Raw genomic sequence first — 16,176 nt, 5'->3', positions numbered from 1 at the left:
CATAGGTACATACAAAATTCCAAAGAAATACATGACACACTTTAATAAAAGAAAACTGATTGAAATAATTTGTAAATAGTCACACTTTTAAAAAGGAAAAATATATAGAAACGCAGTTGAACGCTTCTCCTTAGTTGTGAAATAAAACAAATTGTCCTCATAGTTGAAATCATCAGCGGGGAATCGGCATCTAGAATCAAATGATTATGTAATGTATTAAATAAATATGGATATGCCATATTTCAAATATACATAAGTATGTATGTAATTACCAATATTAAATGCGATTTCTTCCTTGTCCAATAAAATAATTCCATTCAACTTTCCGATTCAATTATAAAATGTATTGGGCATTTAATTTACTACAAACACAATTTCTTTAAGAAAACACAAAACACTGATTAATTCACTCACTTTACCGTCTTGACGCTACGCTGGCAACTAAAACACTGAAGAAAGAAAAAAAAAAATAATTCATGCCATTTCTTCTTATCCTCCTCGCCCACTACGTTGGTTAAAAACAACAAAACAAGAAACACACGAGTTTGACGCATACACGCCAATCAAAGCACCAAAGCCCCCTTCTTCGCTTCTACGTCTTCTATTTTACAATACACACAACTCTTCATTATAAAACAGCATTCCACAGCCGCGAGAGCACTGTTATTACTCTCGTTGACAAACATCCTCTCTCCACCCATGAAAAAATTGTTCTAACATAAAAAATATGTTTTACCCAAACATATCAAATTGAGATATGTTACATAATGTTGCAAACATATATTTGTTTGGACCCAAACATATTATGTTTGGATCCAAACATATAATTGTTTGCAACCGGTCCCAAACATATATTTGTTTGGATCCAAACATATTTCTAACATAAATTTTTCTGTGTGTACGAATACAGAAGACTTTCAGTAATGTGTTCTAGGTGGCAAAAGGTGAAGTGAGTTTAAGAAAAATAAAATATTTATTTCTGACTTTTTGTGTTTTTTGGTCGCTACCCAAACTGTTTAAGCTATATTATATATTAAATTAAAATGGACTTTTTGCCTCAAAAACAGGGCAAATTACCTATAGTGGATTGGGCGAGTTGAGTGGAATATTCTGTGGAAATCTGTTGTATTTGCAGTCTACCGATGACCAACTTCCGCGTTGTATCTGTTCGTGCTTTATTTGTAACGTTTAGACGGGTACGCACCTTTGCTGCAACAATGTAGTGGTCTGAGTCTATGTTTGCTCCTTGGAACGGTCGTAAATCCAACTCGCTCAAAGAATGTCTTCCATCTATCACAACGTGATTTGTTTTCTTATTTTTTGGTCTGGAGACAGTCAGGAGCCCTTATGAATATCGAAATGCTTAAATCTGGTACTGCTAACTACCATGTTTATTGCCGCTGCGAAGTCTGTCAGCCTCATTCCATTGCACTATGGTCCCAAATACCATTTTTCTGGCCAAAACTATTTCTATGGAATTATTGTATTGATATTGATTACTATTCATAATAATTTTTACAAAATATTGATTCAGAATTATTTTCAACCAAAATTTCCAAAAAAAAAACGTCAAAATACATTGAACTGTGTGATCCCATTGTATGTGGTCTAAACTAAAACTTTGAGCTATGTTGATAATTTGTGATACGAAGGATTCCTATCACCTAAGATGCCAAAATGTAAAATTTCAGCAGAATCGGCTAAAAATGTGGCTATAACTTTCAAATTACCTTAAATTGGGGGTACCCTTATATGGGGGCTATATCCAAACGTGGACCTATGTCGACTGTGTTTGGTGGAGAAGTTCTCTCTTCACTCAAAGTACAAATTGGAAATTATCAGGAAAATTGGTTCAAAATTTTACCACCTAAATATTAAATAGTTCTGAATTTTATACACTTATGTAGCTTCAAAAAAATATGCTTAATTTATCGCAACTAGAAACCAGCTTTTTATTTAAGTGGACACATCAATCTAATTTTAATCTTTTTTCAACACGCTCACTCTCCCTCAAAAATATTTCAGTCCAAAACAATTTATGAAATTAAAGAAAAAAGTTATAATTTAAGAGGTTTCCCGAAATGTGTCGATAGCATCGCCCGAATTTTTCTTCCGAACTTCTTGGGAAATTAAACTACTTACTTTTATATTTCTTTTCCATATTCGAGTTTTATTCTTTTTTTCTTATTGTGAATTTATTACTACAGAAATGATCACATAATAAGGGACCTACAACTCAATTAAAAACACAGTAAACAAATCTCAATTTTGACAATTTCTCGTTTAACGGTAAATGCAAATTTTGTACAAACAACATTTGTTTTTGTTGTTTAGGAGTGTTTACTCTCTTACTATGAAGATAAACGTAAAAAAGCAGGATGTCAAAAATGGACTTTTGGCCAAAGAATTCGCATTTCGAACCAAAGAGCATTGTCACGTGTTTTACTGCGGAGACTGAATTTTCCGACTATTGGACCAAAGTTATTCTCCTTTGCAATTTTTACATTAAATCGCCTAGAATAATTTTAATGTTATGGGCGGGACAACGAGCACACGTTATCTCACTACCTTTAACCGGTGTTAAAGGCAGCTCCCCAAGTGACTGCACGCGCAGGTCAGGGACCGCGAGCAGCGCTGGGGTTTGTCAGGTTAAAGGCGATCTGGGTCGTTGCTTGATATCTTTCATCCCCTACGTCACCCTAAATTCTATTTAGTATTTGTTATTATTGCTCTATATTTTACCGCCCGCATAAAAATGTATGAAAACGTTTTAGGCTAATTATTATTATTATGCCTATAAGATATGGTACAACTACACTAAGAAAAAGTAAAACTGTATGTGTGTGATTTCGCCTGCCTGTATTAAAGAACCAGTACAATGGAATGGAGTCGAACACAATGGTCTGTAAAAGATATGTAGTTCTGCAGATGGTGAATGACCAGTAGATGTGAACCCATGCGCTAATTGTTATTAAGCTCAACATCATTTCATTCGAACCACAACCACTGCTCATCATTAATCGGAATCACTTTGTGTGCTCCTCCTTTTTCACATTCCTTTTTATGCCTTCTTTCACCTGCACCTCCATGGTTGGCAATAGATTCTTGGCCACATTCAGGCAAGAAGAAGAAACTGTATGTATGTACATATGTATGTATTTAATGGATTGCATGTGATATGCAGTGATAAAGTTGTGCACACATTTACACTTCCATAAATTCGCGTTATAGAGCTAAACAATGAAGAACAAAAGTGGCTGCTATGTTGTTAGAAGCAAAATTTGTAAAGTGCCAATAAGTTTAATTAGAGATATTTACAGACCGCCAAAATATATAAAGATTGGACTACATAGATTTATGCATTTATGTTTTGTTTTTCCAATACGCCTCGTCTCAGATAAACAGGCCATTATTTAATTTGTTTACCTTTGGTCCCTTTAAGGTAACAAATCACAACTACTAATGATGTCTGGATATGAATACGATTTCTAGAGACATTTATTGTCCTAACGTCCCTTCCTTGAAATCATAAATAACAAAACAATACTTTTATCTGTTATCTATGACTATTCGAGCAAGTTATTTGCAAAATTCATTGAAATGATTGTTAGTATCAGCACTTATGGATGCCAGTGTACGAGTATTTATTTATGATCTTTCAAAGCAGCCGAGCTGCACCTGTTCCCTAGTGGATGAAAAACAACTAATATCACTACTAGAGCAAGTAGCAAAACATAAAATCCAGAGCATTGAACGCTTAACACAGACTAAGACGCTCAAATCACTTGCTTGCCACAAATGCTAATAGCTTTATATGGACGAGTACCTATCTACCTACCTTGTAACTTCTTCATGTTTGTACTGGTGCTGCTGCTACATAGTCCATCATTTATTTGGAATTACTTTTAGACCGGATTGGAATCGCCCAAAACAAGTGGCCATACGCCATGTGTCAGTCAGTCAGCCAGTCAATCGTGGTCAGCCGTGGTCTCCCCACCGACTAGATGGCAGACACGCAAGATCATCGCTGCTAATGTGTTGATGTTTAATAGCTTTCGTATTTGAAATGACCAGTAATTGGGGAACATTTCAGCAACAAGGCTAAGACATTGACCACTAAACTCGGATGGAGGCCAGAAGGTTTATTCAGTCTGTTGACATCAAGATGATGGTACAAGTATGCATGTTACTCCATAACAGTGTCGGATGCGTCTATTTTTTCAATCCCTAAATCAGACATCCAACTTTAATGTTGGCGTTGAAATCATTGCTGCTTGCAGTTTCTGTGCTTGTGGATGATTTGGTTCGGGTTGAGTGAATTTATGTGACAAGGCAGACAGGTTCATCCAGATACATGCCATGCCCATCACTTATACTGGTTTTTCGCTTCAGCTTGGCGACTAATTATACCATCCTGATTGCTTGTTTAAATCGATAGAGGTGGTTGCCATCTATTTTGATTTGTTGTCATGTCGTTTGTATCTACGTTTGACCGGAAATGAATTTCGATACAAGAAATTCTATTTGGTGGCAAATCATTGCCGCTTAGAAATTTAGATTGGATAACTTTTTATACTGTGTGTGTGTGAGTGTTGTTGTCCTGTCCTTACGGCACAGTGTCAGGAAACAAAGTGGAAAAGTTAACTTGAAATTCGCAAAGACATGGATGTCTTAATTTCCAATAGCTAATGATGTTCATATAGTTGCCTTTCTTCTCTTGATCTTTCCACCAACTGTTTGTTGTCTCTGCAAGTTTAATTTTCATCTTGGCTCGCTTCACTGTGGTCGGTCCATCATCCATTATAAGCATCGTTGTCAATGATTATGAGTTTAGAGTTTTTTGTATTTTGAGTTAATCCGGTTGCGCTGATTGTGTGTGTCTGAGTGTGCATCGATGAAATTTCAATTAAGGTGCACAAACCGTTACATTGCGGTGTTACTATTTTTTGTAGATCGTTTCAATCTGCCAACCATCACGGTGAACTTGATATGTCGGAGTTATTATTACTAACTGGGGTGTTGTTTTTTTTTCTAAAAATTTTAGTGGCTCATAGTCAGTGATCCAAATACATTATCGTATCTAGTTGATGCATTCATTCTCGTTATTTGCTGCATTCGTCAAATGCATCGAAGTGATGATGGATTTAATTAAGTTTTGGTATCTTGGCAACTTTCACGCAGGAATGATGCCGTAAAAACATAATCTACAGAAATAAAGGTAAAAAATGTAAATATGTATGTAAACGATAGTTGTTTAAAACACCTCATTTGTAGGTGTTAAGCGAATAAAAAGTTTGAGAGGATTGATTGATTGAGAGGACTTTAGACCAGTTCTAGTCCAACAGACTTGAAGTTCCAACATATTACAAAAACGTTTTCAAAATTCATTCTTTTGGGCTATTCTAAACATTGAAAATTAGATTTGTTCATAATTTTTTAATCATAGGAAGAACGCTACTGCTTTTAGTGGAAATAGTTTCAGATTTGGATATAGGGTTAGGTAAGGTTTGGGGATGTGCAGCCACTAAGTGTGACTGCGTCAAGAAAAGAAATGGTGATAAAAGAAAAAAGATATTAAACAATTAAGTAAATTTAAAAATGTTAATATAGATGGATGGAAAACTGTCGGATATGCGGTTAACGTGTTCAGGTTGCGCTTTCCCAACCACTTCAGATTTCTGATGATGTTTTTGATGTTAGCGGGTTCAATAGAAGGTCACACTTGGCGGAAAATGAAAACCCATAGGAAATTTTCAATTGTCTCCGTCTCTTCTTCGTCCCCACTGAGTCTGCAGTAAACACCACCGTAATCGTTCCATTTTATGGTAAAAGCTCAAATGTAGCAGTGCCCAGTAATAACTCCCGTCATTACTCTGATTTCAGATTTTCTCTGGTTTAAGAGTGAATTTATTCTGTTTGCACATGGGTGGTATGAGTCAGCGGTTGTTTGAGTGAGCAGTTCATCTGCTTTTTCGTTTTCCCTAAAGTCGCAGTGCCCTGGTACCCAGCACAGTCGGAAACCATTTGTTAGTTTTTCTAAGGCAGGTCCACACTCAAGGACGGCCTCAGACTTGATGTTTGATGGATTTAAAGCCGTTTGACTATCCACAAATATAGTCACCGGTTCAAAGATCTCAGCATCCAGATTTCTTATCAATTCTGCAGTCTTCCTGATCGCGAAGATTTCAGCTTGGAATACACCACAGTCGTTGCCAAACTTGTAAGATTACACTGTGCAACATTTTTAAGGTGATCTTGTACAAACAATTCGAACTGAGGATTTTTTGAAAGTACAGACCCAAACGACAAGAAACCCCACGGTGCTCTTGAACCAAATTTAAATGGAAGGTGCTTACACCTGGGAAGTTTTTGCAGATTCTGAAGCTACAATGTTCATAGATGAGAAAAAAAAACAAAAAAAAATCGCCGGAGTGCTTTTTAAATAAATCGCGATTCAAGTTTACATTTTTAGGTGTTGTTTAGGTTTTTGCGATTTTGCTTGGAAACCGCAAGTCCTATCAAAAATGGTAATAAAAAATATTGTAGTTATCAAAATTCTCTACAAGATTGACCTCAATGATATTTTCGTAAGTTTTACAACTTTTGAGACATAGAAATTGAAATTGGGACAATTCAAATTCAATTCAATTCTGTATCGTCTCCTTATAAAACAATGTCATGACTGCAATTTCCCAACTTCAACTTATATATCTAAAAAAAATGGTACAACCTAGGAAAAATAACATAAGCCAGTCTTGTAGAGAATTTTCACAGCTATAAGATTTTCTCAGGTCCCATGCCGATAAGACTTGCCGTATTCAAGCAAAATCGCGAAACCCTAGCAAAAAAACCTAAAAATGTAAACTGAGCTTCTTTATCTCAAAAATGGTACAGCCTAAGAACAAATCATAAACGTCAATCCTGTAGAAAATTTTCATAGCTACAACATTTTCTTTAGCTCCATTTCGATTGGACTTGCGGTTTCCAAGCAAAATCGTGAAAACCAAATAAACGCCTAAGAATATGAATTTTGACCGCGATTTATTTAAAAATCCCTACAGCGATTTTTTCTTGTTTTTGGATTTTTCTCATCTATGAACATTGCTGTTTCAGAATTCACAAAAACTTCCCTTTGTATAAGCGGTTGTCATTAAAAGTTAGTTAAGGCGCACCCTTCATGACATTGTTTTATAAGGGGGCGATACAGTCAGTGCATTGTCCCAATTTGAACTTCAAAATCTCAAAAATGGTAAAACCTACGAAAATACCGTAAAGGTTAATCTTGTAGAGAATTTTAATAGCTACAACATTTTCTTCAGTCTGATTTTGATAAGACTTGCGGTTTCTAAGCAAAATCGTGAAAACCTAAACAACCCCTAAAAATTTCAACATAAATCGCGATTTATTTAAAAAGCGTTCCGGCGATTTTTTTTATTTTTCTCATCTATGAACATTGTAGTTTCAGAATCCGCAAAAACTTCCCAGGTGTAAGCACCTTCCATTTAAATTTGCTTCAAGAGCACCGTGACCCTAGTTGGGTTTGGTTGTGTCAGATCCAGCTCGGATTTTATGGCCCCATCTAAACATTATTAAATATTGAGTTTTTAAAGAAATTCGGGGCTATATCTCTGAAACCAATGCGAGTCTTCTTCTGACCTTTGAAGCAAATTTGTAGGTTAGGACAATAATAAAATATTTGGAGAAATAATGAACTCGAAAAACTACATTTATTGCCTCAAATTTCTAAATATATGCAAAAATTCCACAATTTTTATACATTTCGCACCGTATCTCCAAAACCGTTAATTTTTTCTGAACATTTTCTTTTGGAAAAATATTCCCTGGAATATAAAAATATAATAATAAAAGATATGATGCAAAATACCGCTGAAACAACATGAAGTAAGCAGTTTAGAGTTTCGGAATGTTCTAAAGAATTGTTGAGAACTTTATTTGGAAGATTTTTGCAAAAGGTTACTTGGTTCAACTCCCAAAAGTTTAGCCGATACTGACCAGAATTTCAGCAACTATGTAAAATTTTCTATATTTTATAGATTTTGATGCCCTAGATGGAGTTTTTCTTATGTAGTTTTTTCAAAAGATAGGATCTACTAGTTAAGTGCTACAATATTGCTAAAGACAGCAAGGCCAAATTCCTATTCGTTTCTGAGATAAAGGCTTGATAAATGCAAAAAAGTGTAGATTTAGCCCGGTTTAGATGAGGCCATAAAATCCGAACTGGATCGGACACGACAAAACCCTACTAGTGTTTTTGTAGTCTAAGTATGTACTTTCAAAAATTGCATACTAGAAGTTGTTTGCATTTTCAGTGTTGCATACTGTTATTCAAGACCTAGACTTTCAAGTAGACGCCGGCTCCGTTACACTGTGCAACACGAAAATTATTAACCATATTCTGACACCGCAGCGTGATAGAAAACCAAAACATAGAGGACACGTGTCTCGCCGTTTTTTCGTATCTCATCAACTTTTGCGGTTATAGGCCCCCAAAGGTTTGACGCTTGGATGTAAAAAGGGTAATTTAGTCGGGACTATATCTTCTAAACCGTTAGGAAATTTGAATTAATCTCAGGGGCAAAGTTGTAGCTCTTGTCTTCAAACTTCATCTGCAAAGTCAAAATCGCCATAGTAAAATTTCTTTTAAAATGTTTTCTCAAGTTTTGATATACAGCTATCAAACCGATCAAATTAGAAGCAAACAACCAACTACAAAAATGTACCTCAGATCTCAATAAACATCTTTCTAGAATATACGAACTCTGTAGAAACGGATCTTAATGGTCAAGATAGCAAAACAATTTCGATTTTTATCCTCTTTTCTCGGCTCCTGCTCCATAGATACTAAACCGTTCAAAATTCAAGAAAACAATCAACCACAATATGGCAGCAAAGGCATCAATAAACAACTTTCTGGAACATGTGGTTCGGTTCACTCCTCCGGGTAACTCCCACACAAACTGCAGTTTAAGACCGTTTTGAATTCTTTCAGCAGTTGTTCTTGCGGCCCCCTTAACGACGGTACAATTTTGTCAGGGGCTGCAAGCCCAGCCAAAATGGCAAGATGCAAGATAATTGTCGCAGGGAGTGTCTGAGTACTCCAAACTTTGTACACCGTATTATTTCATTCCGCCATGTATCAGGTCGGAATATAGACAATATCGGTCCCGTCCTTCGGGTACCTCCCAAACAAAATATGGAAAAAGTGCAGTTTGAGGACCCGTCTCGGATCCATTTGAAAATTTGAACGGTACAAATTTTTCCAGAGCAAGTCCATACTTCCTTCCAAGCTAACTCTCAAACTTTTTCAAAACATCTCCTTTCTGAAATTAAGGGTTCTTCTAACTAACTCTCAAACTTTTTCAAAACATCTCCTTTCTGAAATAAAGGGTGATTCCATAGACCCTTTCTGAAATAAAGGGTGATTCCAAGGACCCTTTTTGAAATAAAAGGTGCTTCCATACACCCTTTCTGAAATAAAGGGTGCTTCCAAAGACCCTTTCTGAAATAAAGGGTGCTTCCATAGATCCTTTGTCAAATAAAGGGTGCTTTCATAGACCCTTTCTGAAATAAAGGGTGCTTTCATAGACCCTTTCTGAAATAAAGGGTGCTTTCATAGACCCTTTCTGAAATAAAGGGTGCTTCCATTGACCCTTTCTAAAATAAAGGGTGCTTCCATAGAATCTCTCTGAAATAAAGGGTGCTTCCATAGACCCTTTCTTAAATATAGGGTGCTTTCATAGACCATTTCTGAAATAAAGGGTGCTTTCATAGACCCTTTCTGAAATAAAGGGTGCTTCCATAGACCATTTTTGAAATAAAGGGTGCTTCCATAGACCCTTTCTGAAATAAAGGGTGCTTCCATAGACCCTTTCTGAAATAAAGGGTGCTTCCATAGACCCTTTCTTAAATATAGGGTGCTTTCATAGACCATTTCTGAAATAAAGGGTGCTTTCATAGACCCTTTCTGAAATAAAGGGTGCTTCCATAGACCATTTTTGAAATAAAGGGTGCTTCCATAGACCCTTTCTGAAATAAAGGGTGCTTCCATAGACCCTTTCTGAAATAAAGGGTGCTTCCATAGACCCTTTCTGAAATAAAGGGTGCTTCGATAGACCCTTTCTGAAATATAGGGTGCTTTCATAGACCATTTCTGAAATAAAGGGTGCTTTCATAGACCCTTTCTGAAATAAAGGGTGCTTCCATAGACCCTTTCTGAAATAAAGGGTGCTTCCATAGACCCTTTCTGAAATAAAGGGTGCTTCCATAGACCCTTTCTGAAATAAAGGGTGCTTCGATAGACCCTTTCTGAAATAAAGGGTGCTTCCATAGACCCTTTCTGAAATAAAGGGTGCTTCGATAGACCCTTTCTGAAATAAAGGGCGCTTCCATAGACCCTTTCTGAAATAAAGGGTGCTTCCATAGACCCTTTCTGAAATAAAGAGTGCTTCCATAGACCCTTTCTGAAACAAAGGGTGCTTCCATAGACCCTTTCTGAAACAAAGGGTGCTTCCATAGACCCTTTCTCTCCAAAAAGTACTCCGTAATGGGATTATTTTCTTGTTATACCTATACGATTTGTAAACTTTTGAACTTTTAGATTAAAGAATAATTTTCTTACTTTCGAACTCAAAAAAATGTCGATTGCTCCTACACAAATATATCTGTATATGTGCTAACGAACAATGCTTTCTCATGTATTTATTTTAAACGCCAAAGCTGCGACCTGTATAGTTATACGTACATATGTATGTTTGTATTTATAAACTTACATACATACGTATGTGGGTACATATAATTGTATGGGTACTTCTAGTACTCGGTGTCGATGAATTGAAAAACAATTGACAGACCAAGGGATCACATTCGATGTCGTTTTGTGTTTGATTATGATGGGCGGCTACATTCACTTTGGCTGAGCTGAAAACATCCATATAAATATATGTACATACATACTCGTACATATTGTATGTACATACCGTGACCATATAACTGTCATAGATAGATTCGATTCGAACAGACCTTGTCTATTGTTGTCGCTGTGCTCTTCACACTTTTCCAGAGCGTTTTTAACAAAACGAGAGTGTAGAGTTCATTGCCACTTGTCAATTTATCGGTACAAATGTGACGCATTGCTCTGCCATGTGACTTTCTAATCGCGTTTGTCTGGGTTGTCGTCGTCGTGACATCTCAACAATGAGCACGAAGAGAATGAGACAAATTATTATTTGTAATAATCCAATTAGAAACTAGGAATATACAATCCTTTTTTCGGAGTTTATGTGAATATATGTACCTATTTCATGTCTCACCGGTGTAGCATATCCTCCTCATACTAGTACTTAACAGTATAATACATTTTTGCTCTGTTCCATAACCTGCAATAATCTAAAAGTTTAAAACGATTCGAAAAACATCTTCTGGGGCTCAATTATAGCTTCGTTCCCGTACTTTTTAATAGTAAAACTCGTAAAAGAGAGAACTGCAAACAATTTGTTCTCACACACAAGTTTTTTGAAATAGTTCGGGAACGGAAAAATGGAAAATACGTAAAAAAAAACTGGAACAAATGTCAAAGTCGGCGTTTCAGCCAATCAGACGCCGGCAACAATGTTACTATTTTTTTACTCGCCCAAATTTGTCGTGTAAAAAGTTTTTAAAGGGAGCGTCATTCAGCGCCATTTTTGTTTAAAGAAAAGTGAACATTTTACAACTTTTTTGTGTACAGGAACGCTTTTTCGAGTAAAATGTGTAAAAGTCGTAAAAATTGTAAAAACTTTTTAGTTCTGGAACACAGCTTATGTTTCTATGAAAAACTTTTATAAAGGAAAAAACTGTCAAATGAAAAAATATAAAGGAAATATTTTTCATTTTAAATTTTCATAGAACAAGAATCCAGCCCCTGTTTTTTGAAAAATATTTGATTAATTTTTGTTTTCAATCATGGCATATTGAATAGGTAGTGGTGTTACACCAGCTGTTCGAATATGAACCCAGTTGTTCGCTTAACTAGGGAATAACTAGCAATTTTGCTGGCTACTTTTAAACACAACTAGTTACCACCCAATCTGCTCTCAGTGCTATAGACTGCTGAATTTAACATGGGGATGTCATAGGAGGGGGTCTATTATCCACACACTGCATTACCAGTGACCACCCAATTCGGTAGTCATGTGAAAGGCAATTGTCTCTTCATTGCATTACCAGTCCCTTCATTGCATTACCAGTAACTAGTCTATTCGGTAGTCGGAAATGATAGTCAAATTTACTAGTACGTTGAAGTCAGATAAATGGATAAATACATACATATGTATTAGCCACACTTTATTTTATTAGATGGTGAGCGAAAATTTTACAAAGGACATATGGATATGATATCCTGATATTTGATACTGTAACTTGTGTGCGACTACTTGATGCAGCGACTTATGTTTATTTGATCCTTGGCGACTTCTATTTATTTGGTCCGTGTTTCTTTCAGATCATTCAAAAGTCCCTGAAAAAAATTTATAGAAGTTTAATGAAATGACGTCATAATGAATTGTATCAAAAATGTATCAATACTTACCACAGTTATATTATACATACATACATACATATTCTTCTCATATTATTCAACCTTTCTATAATTTAGCTCGTAACATGTTTTTTTGCATCTTCAATTTTTGCACGAGAAACGCATAAAAATACGTTTTTAATTATGAATAAAAAATCCAAACAAAATTAAAAAACATTTTTCTAAATTGTATTCAAAAAGAGAAACAATACTGAAATAGATTTCAAGAGAGAAACATTGGATATAAGGCTATCCGTCAGTAGTCTATAAAATAGTCGATATATTTCACGCCGCATAACCTGTAACAAGGGAATTGACATGATAAGCAGGGGGGCCATTTCCAGTGACAAAAGCCAGCAATGGGATATTTTGTGTGCCATTTTTGGGTGTAAAGTAACTAGGATCAATGAGTAACTAGTTACATAACTAAGTCAAAATAGACAATTGCTATTTATTGAACAACTGGGAAGTGTCAAATCCCTTTGTAACAAAATTATTTTTGTTATAATTTCCCCAACAACATAAAGAACATGTTGACATAATATATGTATAATATATATATTCGATTTAACCATGTTCGTCCGATTTTCTGTCTGGTTGATCGCACGATAACTCTCGAACGGAATAAAGGCCTGGGTATATAAGCCTTGCTACCGGCTTCATTTCTGACATAACAAAAAGAAAAGAATAAAGAAAGCCGAGTAAATTTCGAACTAGGCTGCCCTTTTATTTTTTATTCTTTTATCAGAAGCAAGCAAGACAAGCAGGCGAAGCAGCTTATGTACTCAGGCCTTAACTGATTCAGTCCAAAATTTTGTCCACATAGGGTAAGTGCTCCTAACTCCGGCATGTACCAGTAGTCGGCACCTTTCGTATTTGAATTCATCTAACTCATAATGACAACAACAAAATATGAAAATGATCTAAAAATTGTTTCAACAATATTGTCGGCTAACTCTGTGTAAAATTTCATTGAGCTTAGACCATTTATTATATCGGAATTTAACTTTTTGGTAGTGAGTGTTTTTCACCACAACCGAAAATTCATGTCTCTTAAGAAAAAAATTAGTGGAGACGTCATCATAATAATGTTTGTAATTATATTAAAATTAAAAAATTAATAAAATTGTTGTTGTGTTGGTAGAGAATAGTCAAAAGAACACTTTAGACAAATAAATTATTAAAAAATTATTTTTAATCTGGCATTTTTGGCGATGCCGACTTTAGGGACAATAAAATGTAAAGTTTGACAGAAGTCGGCATGGGGTGAAAAACACGTGATTCGTCCATTATTTGTAGCTCAAAATTGTAGATCAAGTTCAGAGATGGACCATATAGGTCCACTTCCTGGGAGGTAGTCCAGGTTTCTTGACGCAATGGTCCAGAAGCTCTAATTAATCCGGTGACCAATTGGAATAACTGATGAGCGTGATATCTATCGAAAGAAATTACTTCCAAAATAAGATCCATACCTTCAGGTACCTGCTCTGCAATACTTTTGAGCTTTTATCCAAATCCATATTTTTATCGTCAAGTTCATAGAATTGGATTTTACCTACGTGTGGCGATCGAAAAATAAACCCAGCCACACTACAAAGAATTAAATGTTCGGAAAACCGTAGAATATAACAAACTATTTGTTCTTACTGGACCTACTAAGCCTAACCTGCACTCAACAACAAATACAACAATAAATATTATTTTATTGTTTGTTTTTATTACATCTTTCTACCTACAGAACACACATTCATTCATTCATAAATGTAAATTAAGCTGTTTGGCTTTTATTCTGTTTTGCTAGGGCTGTCGTAAAAAAAACTCTGAATTATCATTAATTTTCTCTCTTTTCAATTTCAGATGATATTAGCAAAAAATTGTTGAAGCCCAGCGCAGACTTAGCCAAGGATACACCACTACCACTATCAGATGAGCTGGAAATTGATCTGCCCGAACCCATAACTAAAGCAACAAAAACAAAGACTAAACAAAGTGGCATTTCTATCTCAAATAGTGGCCACAAACAGCACAAATTACTTATCAGACAGTCGATTGGCAATAAAATGCTCAGCGAACGATCTCTGCTTTTGAGCGGCTATAATAACAACTCCATTGACGGTGTTAAAAAGAGTTGTGAGACCAGCAGCAACACCACCCCACCATCAACACCAAACTTGAGTACAGCTCAAGCTACAGCGGCACTGACTGTGCAGCCAACAACGACAACAGCAGCTGCGGCAGCCTATTTATACTTGGAAAAGGTAAAAAATGAACGAATGTCACCGAGGGTGACCGCTGCTCAGATCGATTCTCTAAAGGATGCCATTATGGAGTCATCAGCCGCCGCTGCTGCCGTCGCTGCAGCATTAGTGAACAATAACAATAATTGCTCATCGATAAATAATAATAACAACAGCAGCAACAACAATAACAGTGGCAACACTAATAATAGCAATACAAGTCACAGCAACAGCAATAACACAATTCTAAGTCAAAATCAAATTGTTAACTCCCTTAACAACAATAACAACACCACCAGTGATGGTATGGCGTCAAGTCATTCCCTTCAATCATCTGTAGGACAACAGCAACACCACCAGTCATCATCCATCCACCTGAGCGGTAATCATGTGAAAAGAGAAAGACTTAGTCCAGCCACAGGTACAAATGGGGATCTCCAATCGGTTCTATCAAGGTAAATCCAAACATTTGCTTAATTACACCTTTAAACTAAACTTCTGTAAATGAAATCTAAACGAAAGAAATTGTTGTAATTATCAAATCGACTAAACATTCACATGCCACCATCTTCCAAATTTCAATTTCGTAGTCAAAAGTAACAAATTTTCTATCTCAGCCACAAAGATCATAATTAATGTGCCTTTCAACACTTTTTGTCTGCTTCAAAACAGTAGCTCGCTCGAACACCACCCTCGGAAACGTTTCTTTAAAAATAGGTGGAAAACTTGTACCGACTCATAGGGCATACCGCCGACATACAGTTTGTCAAGTAATTGTTTTCGAACTAAGAAAACTAATAATTTTCTGTATTAATTTGTGAAAAATGTATGATAATTGGGATAAAAATGTCGGGTTTTTTGCAAAAAATAATTGGTAGACATATTAAAGACAAGATAGGATGTATAAATAAAAAATTGACCCACGTAGTCCAACAAAAAATAACGAAAACCCCTAACTACATATAATTCCAGCTGTCAAATAAATGTTTTCGAAATTTAATGGAGGTTCCAAAATAATCCATATTTTTGCAAAATTCTTGAAAATCATGACATTTTATGAATGTTATTCTAAAAATGGGTTAACTACTAACAAGTATCAACAATATTAGTCATAGAATATCCCTACTAGGAGGGTTACCATATGGACCAAGGGAGTACCAGGTCATATTACATGTAAACAGGGTCCTATAGGTCTTAAACCGGTAATATCTGAAAACTATGGCGTTTTATGAGTTTTTTAGTTCACGAGGATGGACTGCCATCAAGTACAATAAATATTACCTGCAGCATAATTAGATCAGAAGGGTTGCCAGATCGACTAAAGAGGTATCAGGTTATATAAACAGTGAACGAGGCCACGTAGGC

The 16,176-nt window shown here is 35.8% G+C and overlaps 1 protein-coding gene across 18 annotated transcripts in view; it reads left to right on the top strand.

The window, feature by feature from the left end:
• Window positions 1-16,176, top strand: part of Samuel (SAM-motif ubiquitously expressed punctatedly localized protein) — a 126,252-nt gene that overhangs the window by 42,026 nt on the left and 68,050 nt on the right. For all 18 annotated transcript variants that reach the window (XM_073968756.1, XM_073968753.1, XM_073968754.1 and 15 more), the window contains one exon: window positions 14,432-15,266. In XM_073968756.1, coding sequence (XP_073824857.1) covers window positions 14,432-15,266 — 835 coding nt within the window. The remainder of the gene's footprint in view (window positions 1-14,431; window positions 15,267-16,176) is intronic.

This window comes from Musca autumnalis, unplaced genomic scaffold, assembly GCF_047663935.1.
Source record: "Musca autumnalis isolate F117 unplaced genomic scaffold, ASM4766393v1 scaffold_2, whole genome shotgun sequence".
NCBI classification, from domain to species: Eukaryota; Metazoa; Arthropoda; class Insecta; order Diptera; family Muscidae; genus Musca; species Musca autumnalis.
Note: the sequence above shows the minus strand (reverse complement) of the source record. Positions and strands in the feature narration are given on the sequence as shown.